Raw genomic sequence first — 27,709 nt, forward strand, 5'->3', positions numbered from 1 at the left:
GTCAGAAGCAAGACAGCTGCGACATAAACCCATGTCTTTCTATTTGAACTTTTTGAAAATCAGTGTAAACTGTGAAACCAGTTAAAGCTTTAAATATATTAATAAAAAATACTATTCTCAGTGCAGTTTCAACTTCTATTTTTCCTATATATATATATATATATATATTATATATATATATATATATATATATATATATATATATTTATAGTGTTGTGTCTGGGGAGGGCTAAGTTACAGGGATGTAAACACACCAACATTGCTACAGAATATATACTATAAAATATATCTATTAAATATATATTCTATAGCATTAGTAGATATCTTCTACAGCAATGATAGATATATTCTCTATATTTATTGACATATCCTGTATATTTAAAGAGGGCTACATATTAACTGAGAGCACTTATTAACTGTGGATAATTAAAGAGGGTACTGGTTCTGATGAAATCTCAACACAAGATTGAACCCTGTCTGGTTGATTACTCTTTTTCTTTCCATGAAGATACTGTATATATAGACAGGATGTTTACATCTACCTGTACATACAGTGTTGGTCAGAAATCTATATGTATTACAGTGTAGCACCAGAATAAAATACTATTAAGAAACCACTTATTAATTGCTGGCATGCAGATACACACAGACACACACAGTGTGTGTGTGTGTGTACAAGGTACATTAAATAAGTATCTGACTTTTTTTTTTCCAATCAAAACTAAAGCGGCATGGACAAATTCTTTTGGGTGGGAGGTGACACCACCTTTCCTGCATGTGCAAAAATTTTCATGCCAGTAACTGACATCAGTTTCTGGGTGTTACACATAGAGTACAGACATGTAGTGCAAACTTGTTAGATTTTCATTTTCATGCAAGATGTCCAAACACATTGACTTCAGACCATAAATCTATATCTCCAGTGATGATGGTCATCATGAAGTCTGGGTTGTAGTTTGCAGAGACCAGCATATCCTGAGTGATGGCCATGCAAAGTTGCTACTGCTATTCTGCCAGCACCTTGGGGACTAATTTCGCAGACACTCTCCGCATGCACAAATCCTCTGTTAAAATGGAATGCACTGATCCTTTGGCTATTCTCACTTCATGAAAAGTTTCCTGGATTGTTACACAATGGTCTGCCATGACCATTCACTGAACCTTCTCAAACAGGTGCTCATTTTGGTTTGTAGATAGCATGCCTGGGTGTGCCTAGCTCTCCACTGAAGTATAGCCATGTTTGAAGCAGTTGTACCAATCAAAGATTGGTACAACTAAGTTTTGTTGAATTTTCTGGGTGATTTGAACTTGAGTATCACCAAGCTGTTAGCAAAAGTTGATGCGATATCTCTGCTAGTTGTGGTCAGTCAAAATGATAATCCAACAAATGTGCACTACATGTCCATACTCTAGGCATAATAGCCAGGAGCTGAAGTAGTCTACTGGCGCAAAAATGTTAACATATCTGCAGGAAGGGTAGTGTTACTTCCTGCCAAAAGGGTTTATCCACATAACATTAGTTTTGGCAGGAAAAAATAAAGTTACATACTTTTTGGATGCTCTCATATATATGTACATACATAAAAACATGTATGTAGAAATATGTATGTATATATATATATATATATATATATATATATATATATATATATATATATATATATATATAAATGAAAGAATGGAGTCGAACAACGATTTTAACAAAATTCCTTTACTCTCGACACATGTTTCGAAGGCTGCATATTCCTAATTCCGAAGGAATAAAGGGTGCATTATGCCGCCATCTCATCAGGAAAGACAAGGAACTTATGTCAGCACCATGAAGAGTAAAACTTTTAGATGACTGCCTACATGATGTCCACAGTAATAATGAGTGTTTCTTTAAAATATCCCATTATAAGCAATGACGTCAAAGTTGGTTGGATGGAGAATGTTCTAAAGCATTCAAGAGTTCAAATTTGGTTGGGGGGAGAAAGCTTTAGGAAGGGGATAGAGTGCAAGCTGTATTGTATGGGGATGCGTGGGTGTATTCTATTGTTAATGAGTTTGAGTGCTTGTGTGTGTGTATGTATATAACTGGATTCGTGCCTGTGTGTGTGTGTGTGTGTGTGTGCGTGACTGTGTGTGTAGGGTGACAAATGTCAGAAACATTTAGTAGTGAGGTGACAGATTTGTGTAAGTACATTTTAGATAAATATATACCTATATTAATCAAAAAGTTAAAACTCAGCTTGTGGTCCAACTCCGCTCAAGCTATTACTGATAAGGAAAACACAAAATTTATACAATTCGACATATCTAGTTTCTACCCCTCGATCAACCCTAGTGTACTCAATAAGGCCCTGTGGCACGCGCATAATAAGGCAGGGCTCTCCAGGGAGGAAATCAATGTAATATTAGCAGCTAGAAAGTCTTTCATACAGTTCGATAATAAGTTGTGGGTCCGAAGAGACACCCCTAACGTGTTCGATGTGCTAATGGGAAGTACAGACAGCACCCAAATAGCCGATTTGGTCGGAATTTATATTGTCTATGAATTGGCCGACCAATTCCCGGACATCTGTGGCGGTCTATATCGGGACGATTGTCTACTTTACCTCCAGAATGCTTCGAACCATAGAATACAGAAGATTAAGAGCAGATTAGCTAGATTTTTTAGGAGAATGGGCCTGAGTATAGTTTTTGACGATGAATTAACTAAAGCCAACTTCTTAGACATTACCCTAAATCTACAAAATAATTCATACTTCCCTTATAAGCCTTCTACTAATCTTAAATATATCAGCATTTTCAGCAACCATGCCAAAACAATTACCGATAATTTAGTTAAAAACATTTCTTTAAGACTGTCGAAATTGTCTGCCAATGTCGACATCTTTAACCAGAAAGCGGAATTTTACAACGCCGCCTTATCAAAAGCCGGTTATAGAGATAAAGTATCATACACCGACCCAGCCCATTCTAAACCAATAAATGCTTCTCAGGATAAGAAAACTAATAACAATAGAAATAGTGAGAATAAGGATTCCAGCTCTAACAATGTCGGCACCCCTGTACATAAGAAAAGTAATTTACGGACCAGGGGAGGAAATAGACAACCAACCCCAAATTTCCAACATAGAAATTTTCCCTTTACTGTCAATGGTAGCAATATGACCAATTCTAAATCCACAAAAAACTATATCTGGTTTGTTATACCTTTTGGGAAGCAAATCAAATCAAACCTTCCTTTACAGTTCCGTGAGGCCGTAGCTAAGAACTTTCCCAGGGATTCTAGGTATTACTCAACTTTCAATTCGCATAGGGTAAGGATTGCATTCTCTAACACTAAAAATCTTTCGCAAATTATCGCCTCCCATAATAATAAGCTGCTAAACAAAGATTCTTCACCCAGGAGTTACAACACTATTCTCACCAATTCCAACCAAACATACAATAGTAATGATAGAGGTAGTATTGATAATAACAACATTCGTAACAGCGTTAGTATTAACAATGGTAATATTAGTAATAGTATTAGTCAAATTAATAACAGTAGTAGTGTTGATGGTAACAACGAGAGCATTTCTATTGTCAGGGATATTGCCGGTGATAGTATAACTAATAATAATAACAATAATAGAAATAGTGTAGTGATCAACGCTAGCAGTAATGTTAACAGCAATCAGAACAATAGAAACTCCGTTTTAATCTCGGAGGAAAACCCTAACAGATTAAAGTTCTTATCCAGTAATTCCAAAATTAAAAACTCCATTTACCAGTGTAGGATTTCTTCCAGTACCGGTGTCTTCTATATTGGCGCGACAACTTCTCGTTTGTCCCAGAGAATTTCCAATCATTATTCAACTTTCCAAGATAAGAGAAAACAACAGAGTACAGGACTAAGTAAATTAGTTTGGTGTCTTAAGGACAGCAATATAACTTTCAAACTGGACTGGTCCATATTATCTGTATCTTTTCCTTTTGATAAGGGCAGGAAATTCTGTGGCCTTTGTAATTCCAAACTCTTCTTTATCCTTTTCTCCAAATTCCCCTTGGTAAACACAATTATAGAAAAATCCTATAAGTGCAAACATTGGCAGAGACATACTTTCCTCTCATATGAATGATGATTAGTATAGATAACCTCTTTGATTTTAATAATTTAGTTTCACTTCTACAACACCACCATAGACAATTTCTTTTTTACTACTACGTTACATGAAGAATTACTACTAAATTTGTTGGGATATGTTTTCCTCTTTTTCTCTGCATCTCCCCACCTCTCTCTCTTTCTATCATACCCACAATCGAACACACAGACACAAATCTGTCACCTCACTACTAAATGTTTCTGACATTTGTCACCCTACACACAGTCACGCACACACACAAACAGGCACGAATCCAGTTATATACATACACACAAGCACTCAAACACATTAACAATAGAATACACCCACACATCCCCATACAATACAGCTTGCACTCTATCCCCTTCCTAAAGCTTTCTCCTCCCAACCAAATTTGAACTCTTGAATGCTTTAGAACATTCTCCATCCAACCAACTTTGACGTCATTGCTTATAATGGGATATTTTAAAGAAACACTCATTATTACTGTGGACATCATGTAGGCAGTCATCTAAATGTTTTTACTCTTCATGGTGCTGACATAAGTTCCTTGTCTTTCCTGATGAGATGGCGGCATAATGCACCCTTTATTCCTTCGGAATTAGGAATATGCAGCCTTCGAAACATGTGTTGAGAGTAAAGGAATTTTGTTAAAATCGTCATACATACACACACACAACACCAAGATAATCACACAAATGGTTGACAAACAGGCACACATATACACACACCATCCTACCAAATTAAAAAAAACACATCTATTTACACCACAATGGACCTTGGGACCAATCAAAAACGGTCCCCCCCACACACAAACACATGTATACATATATACACACACACACTCACACCATTCTGACCTCCATAGAGACACACATATACACACACACAGCACCATGACAAATGGCAATCACACACATACATACACACACAGACACACAACACCAAGACAATCACACATACAGTTGACAAACGGGCACACATATACACACACACCATCCTACCAAATTTTAAAAAAACACGCATCTATTTACACCACAATGGACCCTGGGACCAATGAAAAACAGTCCCACCCACAAACACATGTATACATATATACACACACACTCACACCATTCTGACCTCCATACAGACACACATATACACACACATGCACACACACAGCACCATGACAAATGCTAATCATGCACATACATACACACACACACACACACAACACTAAGACAATCACACACATGGTTGACAAATGGGCACACATATACACACACCATCCTACCAAATTTTACAAACACACAGACACATCTATTCACAACATATGTATATAAAAACACACTTGCACCATTCTGACCTCTAGAGACCAATCCCCCAAATCATTGATGCATGAAGGAGAGACAAAAAGAAGAAATTCTTTTCAGTTCCACATTACTCTTCCTTCCCCCCACCCAAACACACCTACAGTGTCTCTTGAAATAGAAAATAGTCTTTTATGATAACATGGTGGACCAGGTCAGTTTGAGCTTCCCTACTACTATAATGTAAACTTTTTTGAACTCATAATATTCTGTGCTTGTATACCAATATTCCACTGAACTTTTTAATAATTCCTTCTGGAAATTATCTTTATCATTTTCTTGAGAATGTATATATATGTTGTAATCTTTTGTGCCCAATATTTTAATGAACTTGTTAAACTTTTTTATGTTCTTAACATGTTCTTGTTACCAAAGAATGTATATATGTATTGTAGTATTTTGTGACAACCAATATTCTGTGCGTGTATATACAATACCAATATTCCACTGAACAATTTTGTGACAACCAATAATTAACACAACCAAACTTTTACATGTTACCTTTGACAATCTTTTTCTAAAGAGTGAAACCAGTAAAGTAAATAAACATCTTTTAAAATTGCATTTTCAAACCTTCTTTTGTATATAATTCCACTCGTGCAGTACCTTACAACTCCACTTTGTTATATATATATATATATATATATACACATATTATATATATATATATACATATTATATATATATATATATACATATTATATATATATATATATATATATATATATATATATATATATATATATATATACACATATATATATATATATATATATACACACATATTATTATATATATATATATACATATATACACACATATTATATATATATATATTACATATATATATAATATATAATATATATATATATATATATAATATATATATACACACACACACAAACACATACACATACGCACTGTTATGTCTGGGGAGAGTCATTCTCTTTTAGTGCCTTATAATTTACACACTCATTAGTAAAATTTCCACGTATTTTCTTACTTATTTTTCTAAAATTTTCTTTGTTGTGTCTTGCAACCTTTTCAATAGTTTTGACTGTCCATTATTCACACTGCATTCCTTTTTGTTTGTTTGTGTGCATGTGTGTGGGTTAGTGTGTGTGTGTGTGTGTGTGTGTGTGTACATTTGTATGTATGTATTCATGTGTTTGCGTGGCCGTGTTTGTGTGTGTTTGTATGTGTGTGTGTATGTAACTCTGTCTCCCTGTGTGTGCATGCCTGAGTGTGTGTGTGTGTGTGATTTGCATCTATGTGCTGTGTTTGTATGTATGGATGTGCATCTCCATATGTGTGGGCACATCTCCATATGTGTCCTTGAGTGAAGTAAAGTGTGTGCGTATATATGGTCATGTGTTTCAGTCTTCATTTGTGTATGTGTGCGCATGTGTGCTTGTCTGTTCATATAACCTATGTACCTATCCGTCTGTATGTTGATCTGTTTACTTTCATATCCATATGCTTACATACATGTGCATGTACATATATATGCATACACTCACACATACACACACACACATACATCTATCTACCTAACAGTCCACTAACTATTTTACTCTACCTGTGTAAACTGGGTATGGGGGATATGATATCTACTATGTATATTTCCTATTTAGTATTTGGGGAGTTTCATTTATAAGGACATACTCCTGTATTTGTCTGAGTGTTGGGTCTTTGGGTGCATGGATACGATGCAGATGTCAAGTTGACCTAGGTTGCCTCCATGTTGGCCCTTGGTATGTTGGTAGAGTATGGCGGACTGTTTTTTGTCGTCAAATTGTCTCAGATGTTCATTTAGTCATTCTGCAATGCTCCTAGATGTCTCCCCTATGTATGTCATGTTCATGTCTTTACAAGTACCTTCTATGCATCTTATGCTGTAAACTACATTTCTAGTTCTACAGTTAATGCCAGGGCTAATCCTACATACCATGCAGTTATCATTGGTGCAATCCAGCTGTTCTTTCACACAAAATTCCGTATAACTTTAAACCTTGACCCTGAAGTGACTTATATATAAAGAAATTGTTATTGCGTTTGTAAATCAGAAAATGTATAGAAGATGAAACAATTTGTTGGCCTTATATGTTTTTTTTAAATAATTGTTTAATTTATATTATATTCATAGTATATCATGTAATATTATAATATAAATATATTATTGGAGTGTCAATAGTATCTCTCTATTTAATTTATCTTTGTAATTGCATTATACCCATAATAATATGGTATCCAACTGATGTACTAGTGAATTGCATGTTTAACACACCCTTTTGAAGGATCTCTTTCCCTCTGTTACAATATACATTTTTTATATATATATAAAACAAATTAAAGGGGTGGCTTATTAGTAATAGCTAATAAATTAAAAGAATGGCTTATCAGTAAAATTTGTCATTCATTAAGTATAGTGCTTTAGTGGCTTAAGAGTTAATTGAACTCTCATTTTAGCATAAGTGGTGCTGGTCAGCTCCCTGCCCCATCACCTTTGTGACCTCTCTCTCTCTATATATGTATGTGTGTGTGTGTGTGTGTGTGTGTATGTGTGCATGTATGTATGTATCTATGTATGTATATACACATACATATATCAAGTGGAATTTTTTCTCCTGTTTGTTTATACATATTTGTGTGCGTATGTGTGTGAGAGTATGTGTATAATACATATAATACATGTTAATGCATGTTTGTAAGCAAATCAGTGAGAGACGTGTGGCTCAGTTCCTGTTGAGGAAGATATTTTTTCATTCTTTTATGTGTTTCAGCCAGGTGGCTGTGGTCATGCTGGAGTACCACCATGATATATGTTTTTTTATAATTTATTTTGTTTATAAATATATATTAATACATATTGTTGATAACAAATCATAGCTATTGCATAACAATGTCTCCCACCCTCTCTCCTTTGCTTTCTCTCATCACATACACAACGCTAATAAAATCCTGTCAAAATATAAACACAAATACTCATCCACATTAAAATCAAAATCATATAATTGTAATTTTAAAGCAATTAAAGAAACATGAAAAATGATATGGATGGTTTTGTGGGACAGCAATTAACATTTAAGTTATCAAAAAATAACAATAAAATACAAAAGTGTAATAATATTTGCAACATACATACACTGACAAAATAATAGCACATCAATGGACAGTAGCTGAAACGTACTCCAAAATACAAGCATAAACAACGAAAACATGGGCAATATCAGATGTCACTGATTTGAGAGAATGGCAGTGCAATTGCATAAGGTTTCAGTGATAGACATTGTAGGTTCAATTCCACAGTTTGGCATAAAGAAATTACTTTGAGCAATAGTACATATATACTGATATATATTGGGTCACCCATAAATAATGCGGTTTTTTAATTACATGAACTAAAAGTTGGAAGGGGACGGGATAAACTACCTGCATTAACTTGCTATAAAAGCAGGTAGTAATTTCACCTTGTACTTATTCTTAGTGCAAGTTTTGAAGAGTGCAGTTCGATTTTAGCAGTTATTTTTTCAAAGCTATAAAGGAAGTGTCAAAGGAGCATATTCAGCATATTTTGCTTTATGAGTTCAATAAAGGCAACAATGCAATGAATGGAAAGTGAGAGAAATATTACTGCACTATATTGGGATTGGACAATAAGTGTAAGGCAGTGTCAAAGATAGTTCTAGAAATTCCAAGCTGGAAAATACAGTCTAGAAGATGAGCCTTGTCTTGGAAGATCTGTAGAGCTCGACGAGGACGTCATACAAACTCTGGTGGAACAAAATCCAATTGCTAATGTTGAGGAGCTAGCAGAGAAGCTTGGATTTGGTCATTCAACTATTCATGGACACTAGCACTAGAAGAAGAACAACCATCTTTGCTTTCAAAGCAAAAAGTGTTCTTCCATCAGGATAATGCTTGGCTACATACAACGCGGATGACATTCCAAAGGCTGGAGCAGTTTGAATGGGAAACTCTGCCCCACCCACCCTATTTGCTGGACATTGCCTCATCTGATTATCATTTATTCTGCAGTCTTCAAAATCATTTCCACAGAAAAATTATGAATTCTGTAGAGAAGGTCAGAACAGTACTGGAGGAGAATTTTTCATCACAGACAAGTGAATTTTGGAAGAGGGGCCTTGCAAGTTTACCAGAGAAATGGAAGAGTATTGTAGAAAATGAAGGAGAACATATTTCAGATTAAAAAAGAACTTTGTTTATCTTAATTTTGAAAAATAAAAGAAGTATAAGAAGATCACATTATTTAAAGGATGACCCAATACATATATATACATATATATATAGACTGTTGCCATAGTAATGAAGCTAAGGCATGCAGAATGAAGCTGCATGGCACAGACTGATCTTAAACGCTGCTGTGCATGTTCACTAAGTTTTAACATTCTAGCTCACTTCCACTGTCTACAGCAGTGCTTGGAAGGAAGATGCGTGGTGTGTGATTATTGTATTGATTGTGACAGAGGAAGTTGAGCAGAGAATCTGCATAAAATTTTGCCAATAGTTTGGCAATACCTGCTCAGAGGTCTACGCAAAGTTTTCAAAAAGTTTTCATCATTCTTGACACAATCAAGGAAATCTTGTGCAACTGAAACCCAAGTGCATTTTGGTCAGCTGAAAGCAGTTTCAACACAAAATTGGCAGACATGCATCTCATGTTCAAATCTTCAGTGATAATGGACTGAACTGAACCATAACTAATTTGCACATCTTCTAATAACTCACAGATGGTAATTCAACGATTTCCCCTCACAACTACATGCACATCTGCAATGATTTTTCAGTTCTGCTGGTTGCGGGTCTCCTAGAATAGTTATCTTGGAAACACCTGAACTACTCGTACATTTGTGTGTGGCTCTTACACTCCTCTCCATACACTTTCTGCAACTTTGTGTAGGCCTCTGAACAGGTATCGCCATGACAACTTTCTCTGTCATGGTCAATGCAACGATCACATGCTATACACCTTCCTTCCAAGCATGGCTATAAACAGTAGAAGTGAACTAGAATGTTAAAACTTAGTGCACATGCACAACAGAGTTCAAGGTCAATCTCTACCAAATGGCTTCACTCTGCATGCTTTAGCTTTGTTACTATGGCAACCGCATATATATATATATATATATACAATAAATCCCCAAAAGTAAAAGAACAAACACAAAAAAACAACAATGTGAGAACGTGGTACATGTAAAGTATTAGCAGATGCTCAGGGAAGGAAAGAAAATGGTACAACCAACGCTCTTCTTCAGAAACAAAGAAACGTCCAATAGAAAGGAAGATGGAGGAAGAAAATCACCAATGATTCACATGTGGTTACATTTTGGACACCTCCACACTCATTTGTCTGGCCGAACTTGTCCTTACTCTTAACTGCTTCTCGTTCACGGGCGAGTTCTACCATCAGGTCTCGGGAGTGGCCATGGGAACACGAATGGGCCCCAACTATGCGAACCTGTTCGTTGGCTATGTTGAGGCCCAAATATTCTCTAATTTCACTGGTCCCACTCCTGAACTATACGGTCGTTACATTGACGACATTATCGGTGCCACCTCACTCTCCCGTGAACATCTAGATTCCTTCCTCTCTTTCGTTCAATCTTTCCATCCAGCCCTCCACTTCACTTCCACTATCTCCAACACCTCTGTCTCCTTCCTTGACATTTCGGCTAGCATTCTTCACTCCACTCTTACCACCTCCATTCACTACAAACACACAGACTCACACTCATACCTCAACTTCTCTTCCTCCCACCCAGAACACACCAAGCTTTCCATCCCCTATTCCCAATTCCTCCGTCTACGTAGGCTCTGTAGTGACGACCATGACTTTGAGACTCAGTCTCAACGTATGGCTCACCACTTCATCCTACGTGGATACCCCCTCACCACTATCCACACCGCCCTTGCCAGAGCATGTTCCGTGGACCGTGTATCTGCTCTCTCTCCCCGAACCCGCCCTGTAGTCTCCCGCCTCCCTTTTCCCCTCACTTACCACCCCACGACCCTACCTCTCCAACGCACCATTCTTTGAGCTTTCCGTCATCTCCAGTCTGACCCGTCCACTTCACACCTCTTCCCTAACCGACCCCTCCCCTCTTTCAAACGAGCCCATAACCTTCGAGACCTTTTGGTCCATAGCTCCTTCCCTGACCCTACCTCCCAACCTGGCTCGTTCCCCTGCTCCCGCCCACGTTGCCGCACTTGCCCTTACCTCTCCAACACCACCCTCCTCACTGGCACCCATCATCGACCCTATCGCATCATCAACTCCTTCACCTGCACCTCCAGCAATATTACCTATTGCGTCTCTTGCTCTCTCTGCCATTCCCTGTACATCGGACAAACGGGACGCCGTTTGGCTGACCGGTTCGTGGAACACCTCCGTGACATTCGCCTTGCGAACGACACACCGGTCTCATGCCATTTCCGCTCCACCGGTCACTCCTTGCAACACCTGTCTGTGTTCGGTTTGTCCTTGCACAGAGGCCATCCGGATTCACGTTTGCACCGTGAACAGGAATTAATCTTCTCTCTTCGCTCTTATACGCCTTTTGGTCTCAACTCTCCCCCCCTCCTCATCTAACCCCCCTCTCCCCCTCCTCATCTAACCTCCCCTCCGACCCCTACTTCTCTTCAGTCCTTCATCCTTTCACCCCTACTCCTCTTCCCTACTTCCCTCTTTCTCCCTCCCTCCTTCTTCCCTCTTTCTCTCTGCTCCCTCACTCCCCTTCTCTCTCTCTCCCCCTCTCCCTCTATCATCCCTCCTCCTATCCCCCTTCTCTTCTCCTCTCCTTCCTTCTCCCTTCCCCCCCTCTTCCCTCATCTCCTCTCTCTACACTACACCATACGACTTTACACATCACATCATATATACATACACACGTCCAGACCTCTCATACGCACTAATACTCTCTCATACACACACACACACACACACTCTTATGTTGGAGCGAGGTCATTTAACCCTATTATCTCCCCTAATTTCGCTCTTGCGTCTCACGTTTGATCTTTGACTTCTGGCCGAAATCAGATCGCCATGTTGATTCGCTAGCCTCTGCACGCATTTTTTTTCTCTCCTTCTTTCTGTGTTTTTTTTCTCTCTGTGTATCTTTCTGTTGAAGAGCGTAGGCTCGAAACGTTAAAGACTTGTTTTATTTATATTTCCTGAGCGCCATACTAATACAATTGTTTGTTTGTATTCCACCTGCCTTCGTCTTTTGTATATTTTCATGTTATATATATATATATATATATATGTAGAGAGAGAGAGAGAGAGAGAGAGTTTTTGAACTGATGTACAGATATTGTATATTTAGTATAATAAAGTAATCAAAATGTTAGATGATTATATATATATTTTTTTATTTACATTTTTTTATTTACACTTTTAGTGCTTTCTTCCAGTATCAGATTTATCAAAAAGTGGTTTAAAGTTAGATTTCTTGGCCTTTTTATATACAAGAATTTTGTGGGGGTTGCCAAGCAAGGGAGAAGAAAGAAGAAATGTTTTTTGAGAAGGACAGGGAGGTAAAGAGGTGTGGCTTTTGTATTGGCATGGTGAGACTTGTTTAGTACTTAGTAGCCTTTTAGGGTGGGGGAGGTAAAGAGGTATGGTTTTCATATTAGTGTTGTTAAATTTTTGTAGTGATTAGGGTTCTTAATTGAAAAATCAGATGTTGTTTATGACTTTCTTAAGTAAAAATTATAATTGCATTTCCAGGTCTTGTTCTTTTGTACTCATTAAAGAATAGTTTTAAAGATGTGGTCAACTGTTTTTTTATTGAAATTCTAGATGTTTTGAAAGGGTGATGTTTGAGTTCACTATACACTCACACAGCAATTATATATATACATACATATATATATATATATATATACACACACACACACGTGTGTGTATTACACTTTAAGAATATATGTGTGTGTTATGTATATATCTTGTGTAAATAAAAATATATATATAATCATCCAAAATTGTGACTACCTTATTATTCTAAAGACATTCATATATATATGTTTATATACATACATATATATATATATATACATAGATACATATATATATATATATACATAGATACATATATATATATACATAAATACATATATTTACATAGATACATACACATATATATATATATATATATACATAGATACATATATATATATATACATATATATATACATATATACAGATATACATATATATATACATATATATATACAGATATACATATATATATATATTATATATATATATATAATATATATATATATACAGATATACATATATACTCTTTTACATGTTTCAGTCATTTGACTGCGGCCATGCTGGAGCACCGCCTTTAGTCGAGCAAATCAACCCCGGGACTTATTCTTTGTAAGCCCAGTACTTATTCTATCGGTCTCTTTTGCCGAACTGCTAGGTGACGGGGACGTAAACACACCAGCATTGGTTGTCAAGCAATGCTAGGGGTACAAACACAGACACACAAACACATACATATACACGACAGGCTTCTTTCAGTTTCCGTCTACCAAATCCACTCACAAGGCATTGGTCGGCCCAGGGCTCTAGCAGAAGACACTTGCTCAACATGCCACGCAGTGAGACTGAACCTGGAACCATGTGGTTGGTTAGCAAGCTACTTACCACACAGCCACTCCTGCGCCTATATATATATACATGAAGGAAATATCTTCACTTAAATATATATATGTATATGTACATGTATATGTGTGTGTGTATATATATATATATATATACATATATATATATATCTGTTTCGTATCTCGACCAACATGTGTCCCCGCTACCGAAACGGTAATTATTTCTACGCCAGCTGCTATGTTGTTGTTGTTTTGTCTCATTTGGTCTAAAGTCGTATGACAACCACCGTTATATATATTTTGTTTTTTCATTACTGTTTTCAATTTCGTTTTCGTCTCTTGTATTCACATCCGTCTTGTGCGTTCACATTCCTGTCTTCTACCAAGAAATCTAATGCTTACAGCTTAGTTTTTTTTCTTGGGGCTGGCCGAGTTGGAGCAAATATCAGAATTGAACAGCCGAAATTTGCTATGATGATTCGTTGTCTGACTGAAGATTGAAGGCTTCGAATGATTTGTCTGTGTTCCGTGTTCGTCCCTTCCTGTATTTCACGTTCATTATATATAAAAACATTCATTCTTATATATATGTATATATATATATATATGTTTCTTTATTACCCACATGGGGCTAAACACAGAGGGGACAAACAAGGACAGACAAAGGGATTAAGTCGATTACATCGACCCCAGTGCGAAACTGGTACTTTATTTATCGACCCCGAAAGGATGAAAGGCAAAGTCAACCTCGGCGGAATTTGAACTCAGAAATTAACGACAGACAAAATACTACAGGGCAAAATGCCTAGCAGTATTTCGTCTGTCATTACATTCTGAGTTCAAATTCCGCCAAGGTTGACTTTGCCTTTCATCCTTTCGGGGTAGATAAATAAAGTACCAGTTTCGCACTGGGGTCGAGGTAATCGACTTAATCCCTTTGTCTGTCTTTGTTTGTCCCCTCTGTGTTTAGCCCCCTGTGGGTAATAAAGAAACATATATATATATATACACACACACATATACATGTACATATACATATATATATATTTAAGTGAAGATATTTCCTTCATCTGGCTGCTTTTCTTTCTTACAAAATGGGAAGTCACATTGCGGAACAGTTATTTCAACAAGTTGTATTTATTTATCACCCAGTGAGATACATTTGCACTGCCAGATGCTCGTGAACCAGTTGTTGAGTGTCCCACCCATGAGGGGTCGATGCTAGATGTGTCGAAACAATTGTCATGATTAATAATAAATTATCGCATATTCCATCTTCCGTCTTTCATTTGCCATATACTTAACAATCACCGTGCTTTACCAGTAAGCTACCAGGTGTAAACCATTCATTTTATTATCCATTATATATATATATATATATATATATATATATATATTTATATATAAATTTAAAGAACGAAGCTCTGAGCAATGACTTTTTCCAGCCACCACTTTTCCGAATGTTCTGAAGAGGTCTTCTTCCCAAAATACAGAAATACAAGATAAAATTGCAACTTTCTGCTGTTTTCTTCTCCTATTGTGGATTACTTAGTACCTTCTTGCATTGTTCCAGCTTTACACAGCTACATTCTTTACAGTTATACCCCACAATGCTTCATCAAAACTCCCTCATATATGCGTGTGTGTGTGTATATATATATATATATATATATATATATATATATATATATATAGGGAGAGTTTGCGAAAAAGACGAAGACAGGTGGTGTACAAAACAAACAGATGTATCAGTATAACGCTCAAGAATAGAAAAAGTCTTTTACGTTCGAGCCTACGCTCTTCTACAGAAAGGGACACAGAAAACAAGGAGAGAAAAAAATGTGTGTAATGGCTAACGATCTATCACATATTAATACCTACACATTTTTTCTCCCTCCACTATTTTCCTCTCTCAAACTTTGTTGTCAAAAAGCATAAGCTCAAAATGTCAAAGACTTTTCCACTCTTCCCAAGTGGTAAACTAATACACATGCTTGTTATTCCTTCACCTGTCATTGTCTTTTGCTTTCTGTAAATTTGAACTATATATATAAATCCATACATATGTATATATTTACACATACATACTGATTCTTTTTTTTCTTTTACTTGTTTCAGTCATCTGACTGTGGCCATTCTGGAGCACCACCTTTAGTCAAACAAATCAACCCCAGGACTTATTCTTTGTAAGTCTAGTACTACTTCTATTGGTCTCTTGTCCTGAAGCACTAAGTTATGGGGATGTAAACACACCAGCATCAGTTGTCAAGTCATGGTGGGGGGGGACAAACACAGACACACACAAATATGTACGTTTATATATATATATATATATATATATATTAATAAATAAAACATATGCATATATATATGTACGTACCTACCTCTACATGTATATATACACGCATATATGAGTACAGGACACCAAAAAAACGTCGAACACAATGAGAAATGAAAACATAGACACAAACCCAAGGAACTGGACATTTTTCTTAAACAACAAAAAATAGAGTACAGGACAAATAACACAAAGAAAAAACCCCTTCTTCAGTCACCATGGTTTCATCTACTCTGCGTTTCGAAGGTGAAGGCGAGACGCATCTTCGATAGAAACTTTCCTTCCTGCGAAAAGCAAATCAAATGAAATTTGAGATCGTTTTGGTAACAAAAACAGGACAGTAACGACAGTACAAAATATAAGCAGTAAAAGACAGGACAAGGAAAATAACAAGACAAGAAGGGCTGTTAAGCCGAAGAAAAAAAGTATTACGAATGCTATCTTGATATTAATTTTGATGCACACTCTTAACCTTTCTGTCCCCTCCCTTTCTCAGCCTTCATTCTTTCTGATTTCCTTTTCTTCTACTTAACTGTCTCTCCCTCTCTCTCATTCTTCACTCTCTCTCTCTCTCTCTCTCATTCTTCATTCTTTCTGGTTTCCTCACAACCATTCTTTCTTCTCTCCCTTTCTCTTACTCCTCCTCCTCCCTCCTGCCGTTAACCAGCGACGAGAGCCTTGCCACCTTTCTTGCCTGACCTTCTTGAGGTGTGGATGGCAATTTTCTTTGCTCCCTTCGCCGTCCACAGAAATAGCGTTCGTAATACTTTTTTTCTTTCGGCTTAACAGCCCTTCTTGTCTTGTTATTTTCCTTGTCCTGTCTTTTACTGCTTATATTTTGTACTGTCGTTACTGTCCTGTTTTTGTTACCAAAAAATTTTTTAGTGTCCTGTACTCATATATGCGTGTATATATACATGTAGAGGTAGGTACGTACATATATGTATATATATATGCATATGTTTTATTTATTAATATATTATATGACGGAACGCACGCATCCCTTTCTAAGTAAGATTGTTCTTGATATATATATATATACATATATTGCTTACCTTACTCGCATCCCCAGTAGAGGCAACAATCTTAACTTGTTTGAATGATGATAGGTTAAAAGCGAGAGCAACTGCTATGACACATCTGGGGCACCCTTTCCAGGTGCCGAATAACATCTCTCCTTCCCATGTTCCCTCCCACATCCCTTTCCAAGTTTTCAGATTTGACACTGTAAATGTAGGCACACTGAAATGTAGATCTAACAAGATTGTAGAGATGCTTGAAAGGAAGCATGTTGATGCATGTTGCATCCAAGAGGTTAAGTGGAGAGAAGCTTCAGCCAGGTTCCTCACAGGCAAGACACATAGGTATAAAATCTTCTGGTAAGGTAACAGTAATGGAGTAGGTGTTGTGGTCATACTCCTTGCTAAGAAATGGAAGGATAAGGTCATAGAGGTAGTTAGAGTATGTAATAGAATACTTAATTTCAGGCTAATCTTGTAGAATAATAGTATAGTTACAATTATATCTGCCTACGCCCCACAAGCGAGACTACCAAAGAAACAGAAGAACCACTTTTATGATATTCTTCTGCAGGCTACCTCCAAGACAAGTGACAATGATCTCATCTTCATGGCTGCGTATTTCAATGGGTATGTCACACGGCAGCCCAGTATCTATCATGGTGTTCATGGGGGCCATGGAATCGGTTCCCGAAATGAAGAAGGAAGAAGGCTATTGGAGTTCTGTGATGCAAATAACCTTTTGATTTGCAACACCAACTTCAGGAAGCCAGCCAGTTGCCTGAAAACCTATCAGTCAGTTGACTCTGCTAGCTAGATAGATTTCTGTGGCTGGTGCAAAGTCTCTTCCAGACTTGGGACAACATGGTGGTGGAACAATACCGTAGACAGGGCTATTAGAGCAAAGAAACAGACCTGGAAGAGTGGGGGCAGCAGGGAACTGTATCAGATAGCCAGAAGGGAAGCTGGGAGACAGGTATATCTAGCCAAGGGAGAAGCAGAAAAGAAGGAGTTTGCCTATGTTCAGTGCCATGAGGACCAACAAACTGAAGTATTTCGGAATGCAAGACCATGTGAGAAAAAACTGTGACGTCACAGGAGAGAAATGTGACCACATGGATGAAAGTGCCCTTGCTTTTAATGATTCAGAAAAGAAAGAGGCTCGGAGGTGCCATTATAAAAGACTGCTGAATGTGGAGAACGAATGGGAGGAGGAGAGTCTGCAAAATGTTGACCCAACTGAGGGACCAGCTATCCGAATTGACATTACCATGGTAGATAAAGCAATTAAAGATATGAAGAGAGGGAAAGCCCCTGGCCCATCAGGAATCACCACTGAGATGCTTAAAATATCCAGCAGTATAGGTTATGATCAAGTCACCTGTATTACAAATCAGGTGGTTCATGAAGGAGTCATACTCAATGACTGGTGTAGCAGCATCGTAGTCAACTGCTGCAAAGGTAAAGGTGACAACTTAGATAGAAATAATTACAGAGGTATCAAATTGTTGGATCAGGTGATGAAAGTCACGGAAACAGTCATAGTCCAACTAATTAGGAAGAGAGTTAGTTTAGATGAGATGCAATTTGGTTTTGAGTCAGGGAGAAGCACCACTGATGCTATATTTCTGGTAAGACAGCTGCAGGAAAAATTCCTAGCCAAAGATAAACCTCTGTGCTTGGCTTTTGTTGACATGGAGAAAGCCTTTGAGAGGGTCCTCCGATCCTTTATCTGGAAACAAGGAATAGATGAGAGCTGTACAAGCCATGTACAGGGATGCTGTCAGTAAGGTGAGGATTGGCAATGAGTATAGTGATGAATTCCAGGTAGAAGTAGGGGTTCACCAAGAATCACTCCTCAGCCCCCTTTGTTCATCATAGTCCCCCAGGCAATAACAGAGGAATTCAAGACAGGCTGCCCTGGGAGCTGTGAGAATAAGATTAGGCTGGGCAAAGTTCAGAGAGTTCCATCCCTGCTGGCAACAAAGGGCCTCTCCCTCAGAGTGAAAGGCAGATTGTTTGATGCCCATGTGCAAACAGCTATGCTATATGGCAGTGAAACATGGGCTATAACAGCCAAGGACATGTGTAGGTTTGAGAGAAATAAAGCCAGTATACCTCACTGGATGCAATGTCAGTGTGCATGTTCGACAGAGTGTAAGCATCTTGAGAGAAAAGTTAGGCATAAGAGGAATCAGATGTGGTGTGCAAGAGAGATGACTGTGCTGGTATGGTCATGTGACACGTATGGATGAGGACAGCTGTGTAAAGAAGTGCCGATCTCTAACTGTGGAGGGAACCTGTGGTAAAGATAGACCCAGGAAGACAAGGGACGAGGTTGTGAAGCATGATCTTCTAACTTTGAACTTCACAGAGGTAATGACTAGTGACCGAGACCTTTGGCAATGAGCTCTGCTTAAGAGGACCTGTCAAGTACCCCCATGCTGAGGGCACGTAAAAAATCAACCTCTGAAGGTTGGGCCTCATGAAAGCAAAGTGGCTGAGTTCCTTTCAAGTACTGAGCCTCATGGAGGCATAGTAGCTGAGTTCCTTTTGAGGATTGGGCCTGGTGGAGGCAAAGTGGCAGAGTTCGTTTTGAGCATTGGGCCTGACAGAGGCAAAGAGGCTGAGTTCCTTTCGAGTGTTGGGCCTCATGGAAGCAATGACCAAGGCCTTTGGTATTATGTCATACTTGAGAAGAAGATCCATCAAGCCAAGCAAGATCGCAGTTGTGGCAGATACTAGTGTCATGCAAATGGCACCTGTGCACATAAAAGCACCTATTACACTTTCAGAGTGGTTGGCATTAGAAAGGGCATCCAACTGTAGAAAGCCATGCCAAATCTAACTGGAGCTTGGTACAGCCTTCCAAGCTTGCCAGCCAAGTCAAACCATCCAGCTCATGCCAGCATGGACAACAGACCTTAAATGATGATAATGATGATGATATACATAAGTATATCAGTTATATTACAATAATATATATATACACCAATGAAAATGCCATTATATATACCAGTTATACAATTAAATCAATTATTGTCCCACTGCTACAAGTTTGTAGTCAGGTATTATTAAAAGGTATCATCACAGCTGACCCCTTACTGTGTGGTACAATGCAGCAGTACCTCAGTTGTGAACCATATACCTTAAAAACAAAGAATTCACACAGATACATAAAAATATTTGCTTATGTTACTGTCAGTAACCATCATTCTAATGAAGATAATTAGTATAGAGATAAATCCACTCCCAGAAATAATTGTGATAATAATTAACAGAACAAGAGTTAGTGCTTTTCACCATTATAACCCAAGAAAATGACATAATAATTACTTAGTATTGTTACTGAAAGCAGATTTTTCAAAAAAATATATATGTGGTTGCAATGAAAATAAATAAAAATACAACACAGTGAAAGGAATCTAAGGAGAGCATGCTACATCAATGAGAACAAAAGCATTGGAATAAATCTACTTTTTGGATAAGATTTGGAAGTTCATATTTCATGATGCATCAAGTACCAAAGTTACAGTGACAATCACTCATAAAGGGATAAGCTGTCTAATACTGGCAACAATCTGTGTGCTCCCAGTAAATGAAGGAGTGAAAGCTTACACAATGAACGGCCAATGTTTAACTTGATAAGTCTATCATCTGACCAACCTTTTGGCACTGTGATTCTGAGATGTTGGTGTTGATAAACGGGTCAGTCGTTTATTCGTGGTACTGCATGAAGACACAACTGCTGAATTAACCAAATTATTGGCATTGACAGCAGCAACTCTTGAGGTTTTTAATGGAGATACAAAGCCTTGTGAATTCTTCAGACCAAATGCTTTGAATGACTGGCTTGATGGCCGCTTATGTACTTTCGTTTCACTGGAACTGGTAACACAACAAATAAAATATAAAAGAAAAAAGAAAAAATGGCATCAGACCTGAGCACTGTTAAGGAATGACACCACCATTTCCCCTAACTGTTAGACAAAATCCAAAATCCATAGCAGTGAAGTAAATGCCAGAACAGTTAAACAATAATTCAGTTGTCAGGTGTGAGGGTTAGAAAAATGATGCTAATAATTCCAGATTTCACTAAATTCAACAACAATATTAAAATAAAACAAAAGCATTAACTGTAAGCAAAATAAAATGGTCTAAAGTTTCAAACTGATAAAAAAGTTTTTATTCATAGATGGGGGAAAAAATATTAATGAAGAAAACAAATATAGTTGTTAAATTTGAATTAATAACACACCTTATGCATTTACTCTAATTTTTATTGATTAAACATGAACACTTTTGTTAATAGGAACAAGAACAATAAGGAAATAGCCGTGAAAGATTTAGCATAGTCTTCTAGTTAAGATATGCAGTGAACAAAATTTTTTCCTGAAAAGAATTCAAAATACTTACGAAATAGTAGCAGTTGTAGTTGCCCGAGTGTGTTTGCGTTGAGCCTTTATTTGGTTCAGTTTATCTCCTTGGGTACTAAGCTTACTTCTACTTTTTGAAGAATATTTCTGGGTAGAAATAGAAACAAAATATAGTTGGTAATATTAATTTGACATATTCTGGAATAGACTGTGAAGTTGGAAAAGTGAATAAATAGTTCAGGTATTGTGGAGAGGTGAATTTTAACATTTTCTGTGGGTCTTTCATCAAGAGAGAAATGAAAAAAAGTGATTATAGGCTGACTTCTAAGACTATTTAGTATGAACTAAGATTACTTTATCTTAAGATAATATCAAGCACCTATCTTTTTTAATAGCAAAAAAAATTTTTTTCAAATTTTAATAAATGAAAATAAATTACTGTTTATTTTTTTGAATCTTTATTTCAAGTTAATTCATAATGTACAAGTTAAATACTAATAATTTCAATACATATAATTTCATAATAGAATTATTGCAAAAAAGGAAAAGGAAAACCAAAACTCCCTTATAAAAACTCACATTGGAGTTTACTTTTCAACTTCCTTCCTTTTTCTTTTGGTTTGACATTTTGATGTAAAAACAATAATAAAAATGTTGCCAGGATATAGTTAGCATTTTTTTTATCAACCATTGGAAAATGTAAAGAGAAATTGACCTTAGTTAGATCTGAAATCAAAACCAATGCACTGAAGAATTTTACAAGATATCAAATTTGCTCTTCTATTTTGAAGGTATCTTTAAAATATTACTCTATTTTTATAGAAATAATGACGAATGTTTTTCTCCATAAAAAGAACAATTATAGAATGTAGAACATGGCATAAAAAGTGAAAAAGTTTGATAAAAATACAAATAATAATGAGTGTAAGAAATTGATAGGTTCAAATATGCAAGGAAAGCAGTAAAGGTGGCAAAAATGAAAAAGCACCAGGCTAAAGTGCTTTTTCTAAAATTTAAACTTTTTACAACATTAACTTGCAAGCTTTTTCTGATGTTAAGTACTTGGTATGTACTGATATCAATTCTCATCAGTATCCTTCCTCTAAACACTTGCAGCATTACCTCTATGGATGAAATCACTGTTGTTATGCAACAGTCTTTTTGCAGTTACTTGACCTTAGAAAAGGAATTTATATAGGATAATGTAGTCTTGGATTAGATGATGTAATAAAAAGAGTGGATAATCACAGAGAGATTATCTTTTATGATATGTCTGCTGGATCAGGCTTCACATAGGTTTAAAGAACAATAACCAATAGTTTCAAATAAAAGTGTTGAAGCAACACAAATGGGAGAATTATGAACACAATATCCAGTTTTGTTGTACTACATGTGAGGAGCAGGCATTGTGTATGGTTAAGAAATTTGCTTCAGACCATTTCAAGTTCAGTTCCATTATTTAGCACTACCAGCAAGTGACTTCTACTGTAGTCCTGGACCAACTTCACGCTTGTGAGAGGATTTGGTAAACAAAAACTGAAAGAACTCATCAGAGTGTGTGTGTAAGTGTGAGTGTGCATGTGAGAATGGTTTTCAAAAATCATTTCTGCTGGCTTTGCACCTTTGAAAACATATGGAATAAGATGTCCCTCACTTATATAACAGGCAAGGATTAGTGACTGGAAGGGCATCCAACTGTAAATCAATGTCTCAATAATATATTCATTCAACCCATGTTAGTATGGAAAAAAAAACAGATGCAAAAATTGAATGTAAAAATACTTGCATTCCAAGTTCAAATTCTGCAAATGGCTATATTTGCTTTTCATTCCCTCTAGCATTCTAGTGTTGATAAAATAAATACCAGTTTTGCGATGATATTGATTCAAATGGCTACACCCTTTCCTAATAACTTGGAAGCCTTGTGCAGAATGAAGTCAATATTTCTCAAACACAAGCTATACAGTAAGTTCATTCAAATCATACAAATTCCAGCTAGTGTCCAATAAAAAAAGAAATACAACTAACCTGATTTCCATTTTCATCATCTTCATAAACATCAAGTGATTTGCTGTCGTTTTCAAAACCAGATATACCAACATCATGTAGCTTCATACCATCAACAGCAGACATAATCTTGGAGACACAGTTATTTTCATAAACTTTGTCATAGTCTTTCACTTTACTACGATAAAGATCTCCTTGCAACCATAACCAATCTTGTTTTCTAAAAGAAAGAACAAAAAAGGCAAAAAGACATATGCAACAACACATCAGTAGCATGGGAGAATTTAAACCACAGGAACATGAAAGAGTGGAAAGGCTCCTCAATGCACACATAGCAATGTGGTGCAACATACTCCAACCTACAAAAAGGACGGCGCACAATTTCCAAGCATTCAACAATGATGTTCATACACTATATGGGTTACACAAAGACCACAAACTACATAAACCCTGTCGTGGGGCACCCCCAACTAGACCATTTTGTGGAGTGAACATCTCCAGCAACTATAGACTGTCCTACTTCCTCTCACAGGTATTGTGACCTCTCATAGAGATGTCTCCGGATGTCTGTGTGAGTATGGAAGATCTCCTCAGTAAATTCAGTACTTGCAACGACTCTAAACAACCTCACAGGTTGTGCAGTGGGTAGTATGGATGTGATTTCACTCTACCCATCTATAGACATAGATTTTGCTGTGGAGAAATGCATTCAGGTAATTTGTGAGAGTGAAGTGGAATTCCATAAGGTCAACATGAGGGAACTGGGCCTGCTATGACAATAACTATTTAGATGACCATGACCTAAGTAAATTCTGCCCCACCAGGTCATAGAGAGGTAGACCACCCACCATCACTTCAGTGGTGAAGAAAAGCACCACAGAGCGCTGGAGTGGCTGGACCGCACCCACCCCAAACCCTGAGAACAACAATCAGGTGAAAGAAATGACTGCACATGCAATAGGGGCTAGTGTAAAAACCACCTTGAAGAACCACACAGTTAAACAAAAAACTATACATGCAGGTTCAAGGTGCAGCCATTGGTGTAGGTGCAGTTGGAGATGTGGCTGGCCTCTTCATGACATGGTGGGACAAAAAACTTAAACAAATGTTAGCAGAACAGTCCACAACTCTTCTACTCTACAGTAGATATGTAGATGACATTAATATCATAGTTAGGACCAACTCTAGTGACGGAAATGTAGAGACTGAGAAGAACGTAATGGAGAGCATCCAGCAAATAGCTAACTCCATCCACCAAAGTATCAAGGTAACTATAGATTACCCCACTAAGCACCCAAACAATAGACTCCCTGTACTTCATACTAAACTTTGGTTAGAGACTGTGAACAATAGAGTGCAACTCCTCCACTCCTATTACCCATCTATAGACATAGATTTTGCTGTGGAGAAATGCATTCAGGTAATCTGTGAGAGTGAAGTGGAATTCCATAAGGTCAACACGAGGGAACTGGGCCTCCTCCTCAGACTATGCTATGACAGTAGCTATTTAGATGACCATAACTTCAAAATATGTTGTTCACATGAACTCAGCTTTGTCACACATGAAAATTAACATACTGATAGCAGACCTAGTTAGAATAATGAACAATGAGTCCCCACTATGTGAAACCTATGAAAAGAAAAAAACATATACAGAACTTCATGCACCGCATGCAGTTCTCTGGATATGATCAGAAAGATAGGGTTCCAATATACAGGAAGGCTAGAAAGAAATTAGACAACATTATACGTAATGATATCAGTGATACCTGCCCTAGATATAGAAACAAAGAATGGAATAGGATACAAAGAACTTGTGACAAAGCAAACAGGGCGAACACATGGTATAAAACTGACAAATATCAAGGAGTGATGTTTGTAGAGGCCACATCCCACGGAGAACTAACCCGTAGATTTAGAAAAGCTCTGAAGCACACCAAACACAACATTAAGATTGTTGAAAAGCCAGGGAACTCCATCAATTCACAACTATGTAGGACGTACCCCTTCGAGAATACCATATGCACCAATGATAACTGCATGGTATGTAGGATTAGCCCTGGTATTAACTGTAGAACTAGAAATGTAGTTTACAGCATAAAATGCATAGAAGGTACTTGTAAAGACATGAACATGACATACATAGGGGAGATATCTAGGAGCATTGCAGAATGACTAAACGGACATCTGAGACAATATGACAACGAAAAAACAGCCCTCCATACTCTACTAACATGCCAAAGACCACCATGGAGGCAACTTGGGTCAACTTGATATCTGCATCTTATTCAGGCACCCAAAAGACCCAACACTCAGACAAATATTAATCAATTTCACCAAGTATTCAGTATGTAAAAGGACCATTTAAGGCGAATTCAAAATATTCAAAATATTATTTTCTTTAAGTAGTAGAAATGGCTAAAAAGTTTTTTTTGGCTGCTATTTCTAGTAAGTTTAGTATGTGGCAAAGTAATTTATTTTACTAAGCCCTAATTATATAATGTAATATTTTGAATATTTTGAATTCGCTTTAAATGGTCCTTTTACATACTGAATACTTGGTGAAATTGATTAATAACTAATCAATTTTACCCTCAATTGTTGATATTATAATTCATTTCTCTCTGTCATATTGCCTCGGTTCTCACCGTTAAAATATAATGTTTGCTAGATAGCCCACGTGGGTGGAAGGGGAGAGCAGGAATCTTCGCTTGCGCATTTTGAATTTGTTAGCACTGGCAGTCTGAACGGGTTCATCTGAGGTGATAAGTCGCCGAAGGGTATGTTCTTTCTTTTCAGTGTTTCCAAATCCAAATTAAGAAATGTTGAGCTGACGAAAGAAATGCTGAGTTTATTTGGCTAATCTAGAAACGTTAACGTTCTCAAATGATCTTTGTACTTGTGATATTTTTCTGTTTTTACCTCCATACCTTCGTGAGTTATTTTGAGTAAACATTATCTGAGAGAAATTTTCTTTAAGTAGTAGAAATGGCTAAAAAGCTTTTTTTTGGCTGCTATTTCTAGTAAGTTCAGTATGTGGCAAAGTAATTTATTTTACTAAGCCCTAATTATATAATGTAATATTTTGAATATTTTGAATTCGCCTTAAATGGTCCTTTTACATACTGAATACTTGGTGAAATTGATTAATAACTAATTAATTTTACCCTCAATTGTTGATATATATATATATATATATATATATATATATATTATATATATATATATATATATATATATATATATATATATGTTAAAATGTTAAAACGATTTTGTTGTTTTTTAATTGTAATTGATATTGATGTATGACTGAATAGTTAACACACAAGCTCATAACACAGACATTTGAATTAATTTTTACATTACAGCCAACCTTTCCAGACAGGATTTTGCTTAATTAAAATATAGTTTGTTTTTAAAATAAAAAAATTAATTATACTTAAATCCAATTTTTTGCCTTATTTATATTTTTCCTTGATATTTTACCTCACAACTTTTTTGATACAAATTTTTGTTGCATGGGGCCAAAACTATGAAATTCTTCATGCTTTCTTCTATCACTGAAGCTAAGATAAATATATTTTGCTTTTAAAATAAAAAAAAGTTATTTAGATCTAAACTTGATTCGTGGCATTACTTGCTCTCCTATAACGTTGCTAAAAATTTTGATGTAAACTTTTTTCTACTGGACAAAATCTCAATTTTTTTTATGCCAAAATGTAGCTAGGGACTAGACCCCTTCAAAAATGTTAGCAGTTTTCAATTTGGTTAAGAACTAAATTAGCGACAAGCTCTGAAAGATGCTGCATATAGTAAATTGCGGCCTTATGAATATTATTCAACTACTACCATAGTTGAAGGATTACTT

General features: G+C 36.6%; 1 protein-coding gene across 22 annotated transcripts in view; it reads right to left on the reverse strand.

The window, feature by feature from the left end:
* The window catches only part of LOC115214490 (dual specificity protein phosphatase CDC14A), a 292,683-nt gene that overhangs the window by 105,591 nt on the left and 159,383 nt on the right, over window positions 1-27,709 (reverse strand). For 16 of the 22 annotated variants that reach the window (XR_005000179.1, XR_005000177.1, XR_005000176.1 and 13 more), the window contains 3 exons: window positions 23,863-24,061; window positions 21,875-21,981; window positions 21,125-21,346 (listed from right to left, as the gene is read on the reverse strand). Coding sequence is in view for 15 of the 22 variants with exons in the window: in XM_036505009.1 (XP_036360902.1) it covers window positions 21,125-21,346; window positions 21,875-21,981; window positions 23,863-24,061 (528 nt within the window). In the remaining 7 variants the exon portion in view is untranslated. The remainder of the gene's footprint in view (window positions 1-21,124; window positions 21,347-21,874; window positions 21,982-23,862; window positions 24,062-27,709) is intronic. The other 6 variants (XR_005000182.1, XR_005000181.1, XM_036505015.1 and 3 more) reach the window with 1 other exon arrangement.

This window comes from Octopus sinensis, linkage group LG7 (genome assembly GCF_006345805.1).
Source record: "Octopus sinensis linkage group LG7, ASM634580v1, whole genome shotgun sequence".
Lineage (NCBI taxonomy): Eukaryota > Metazoa > Mollusca > Cephalopoda > Octopoda > Octopodidae > Octopus > Octopus sinensis.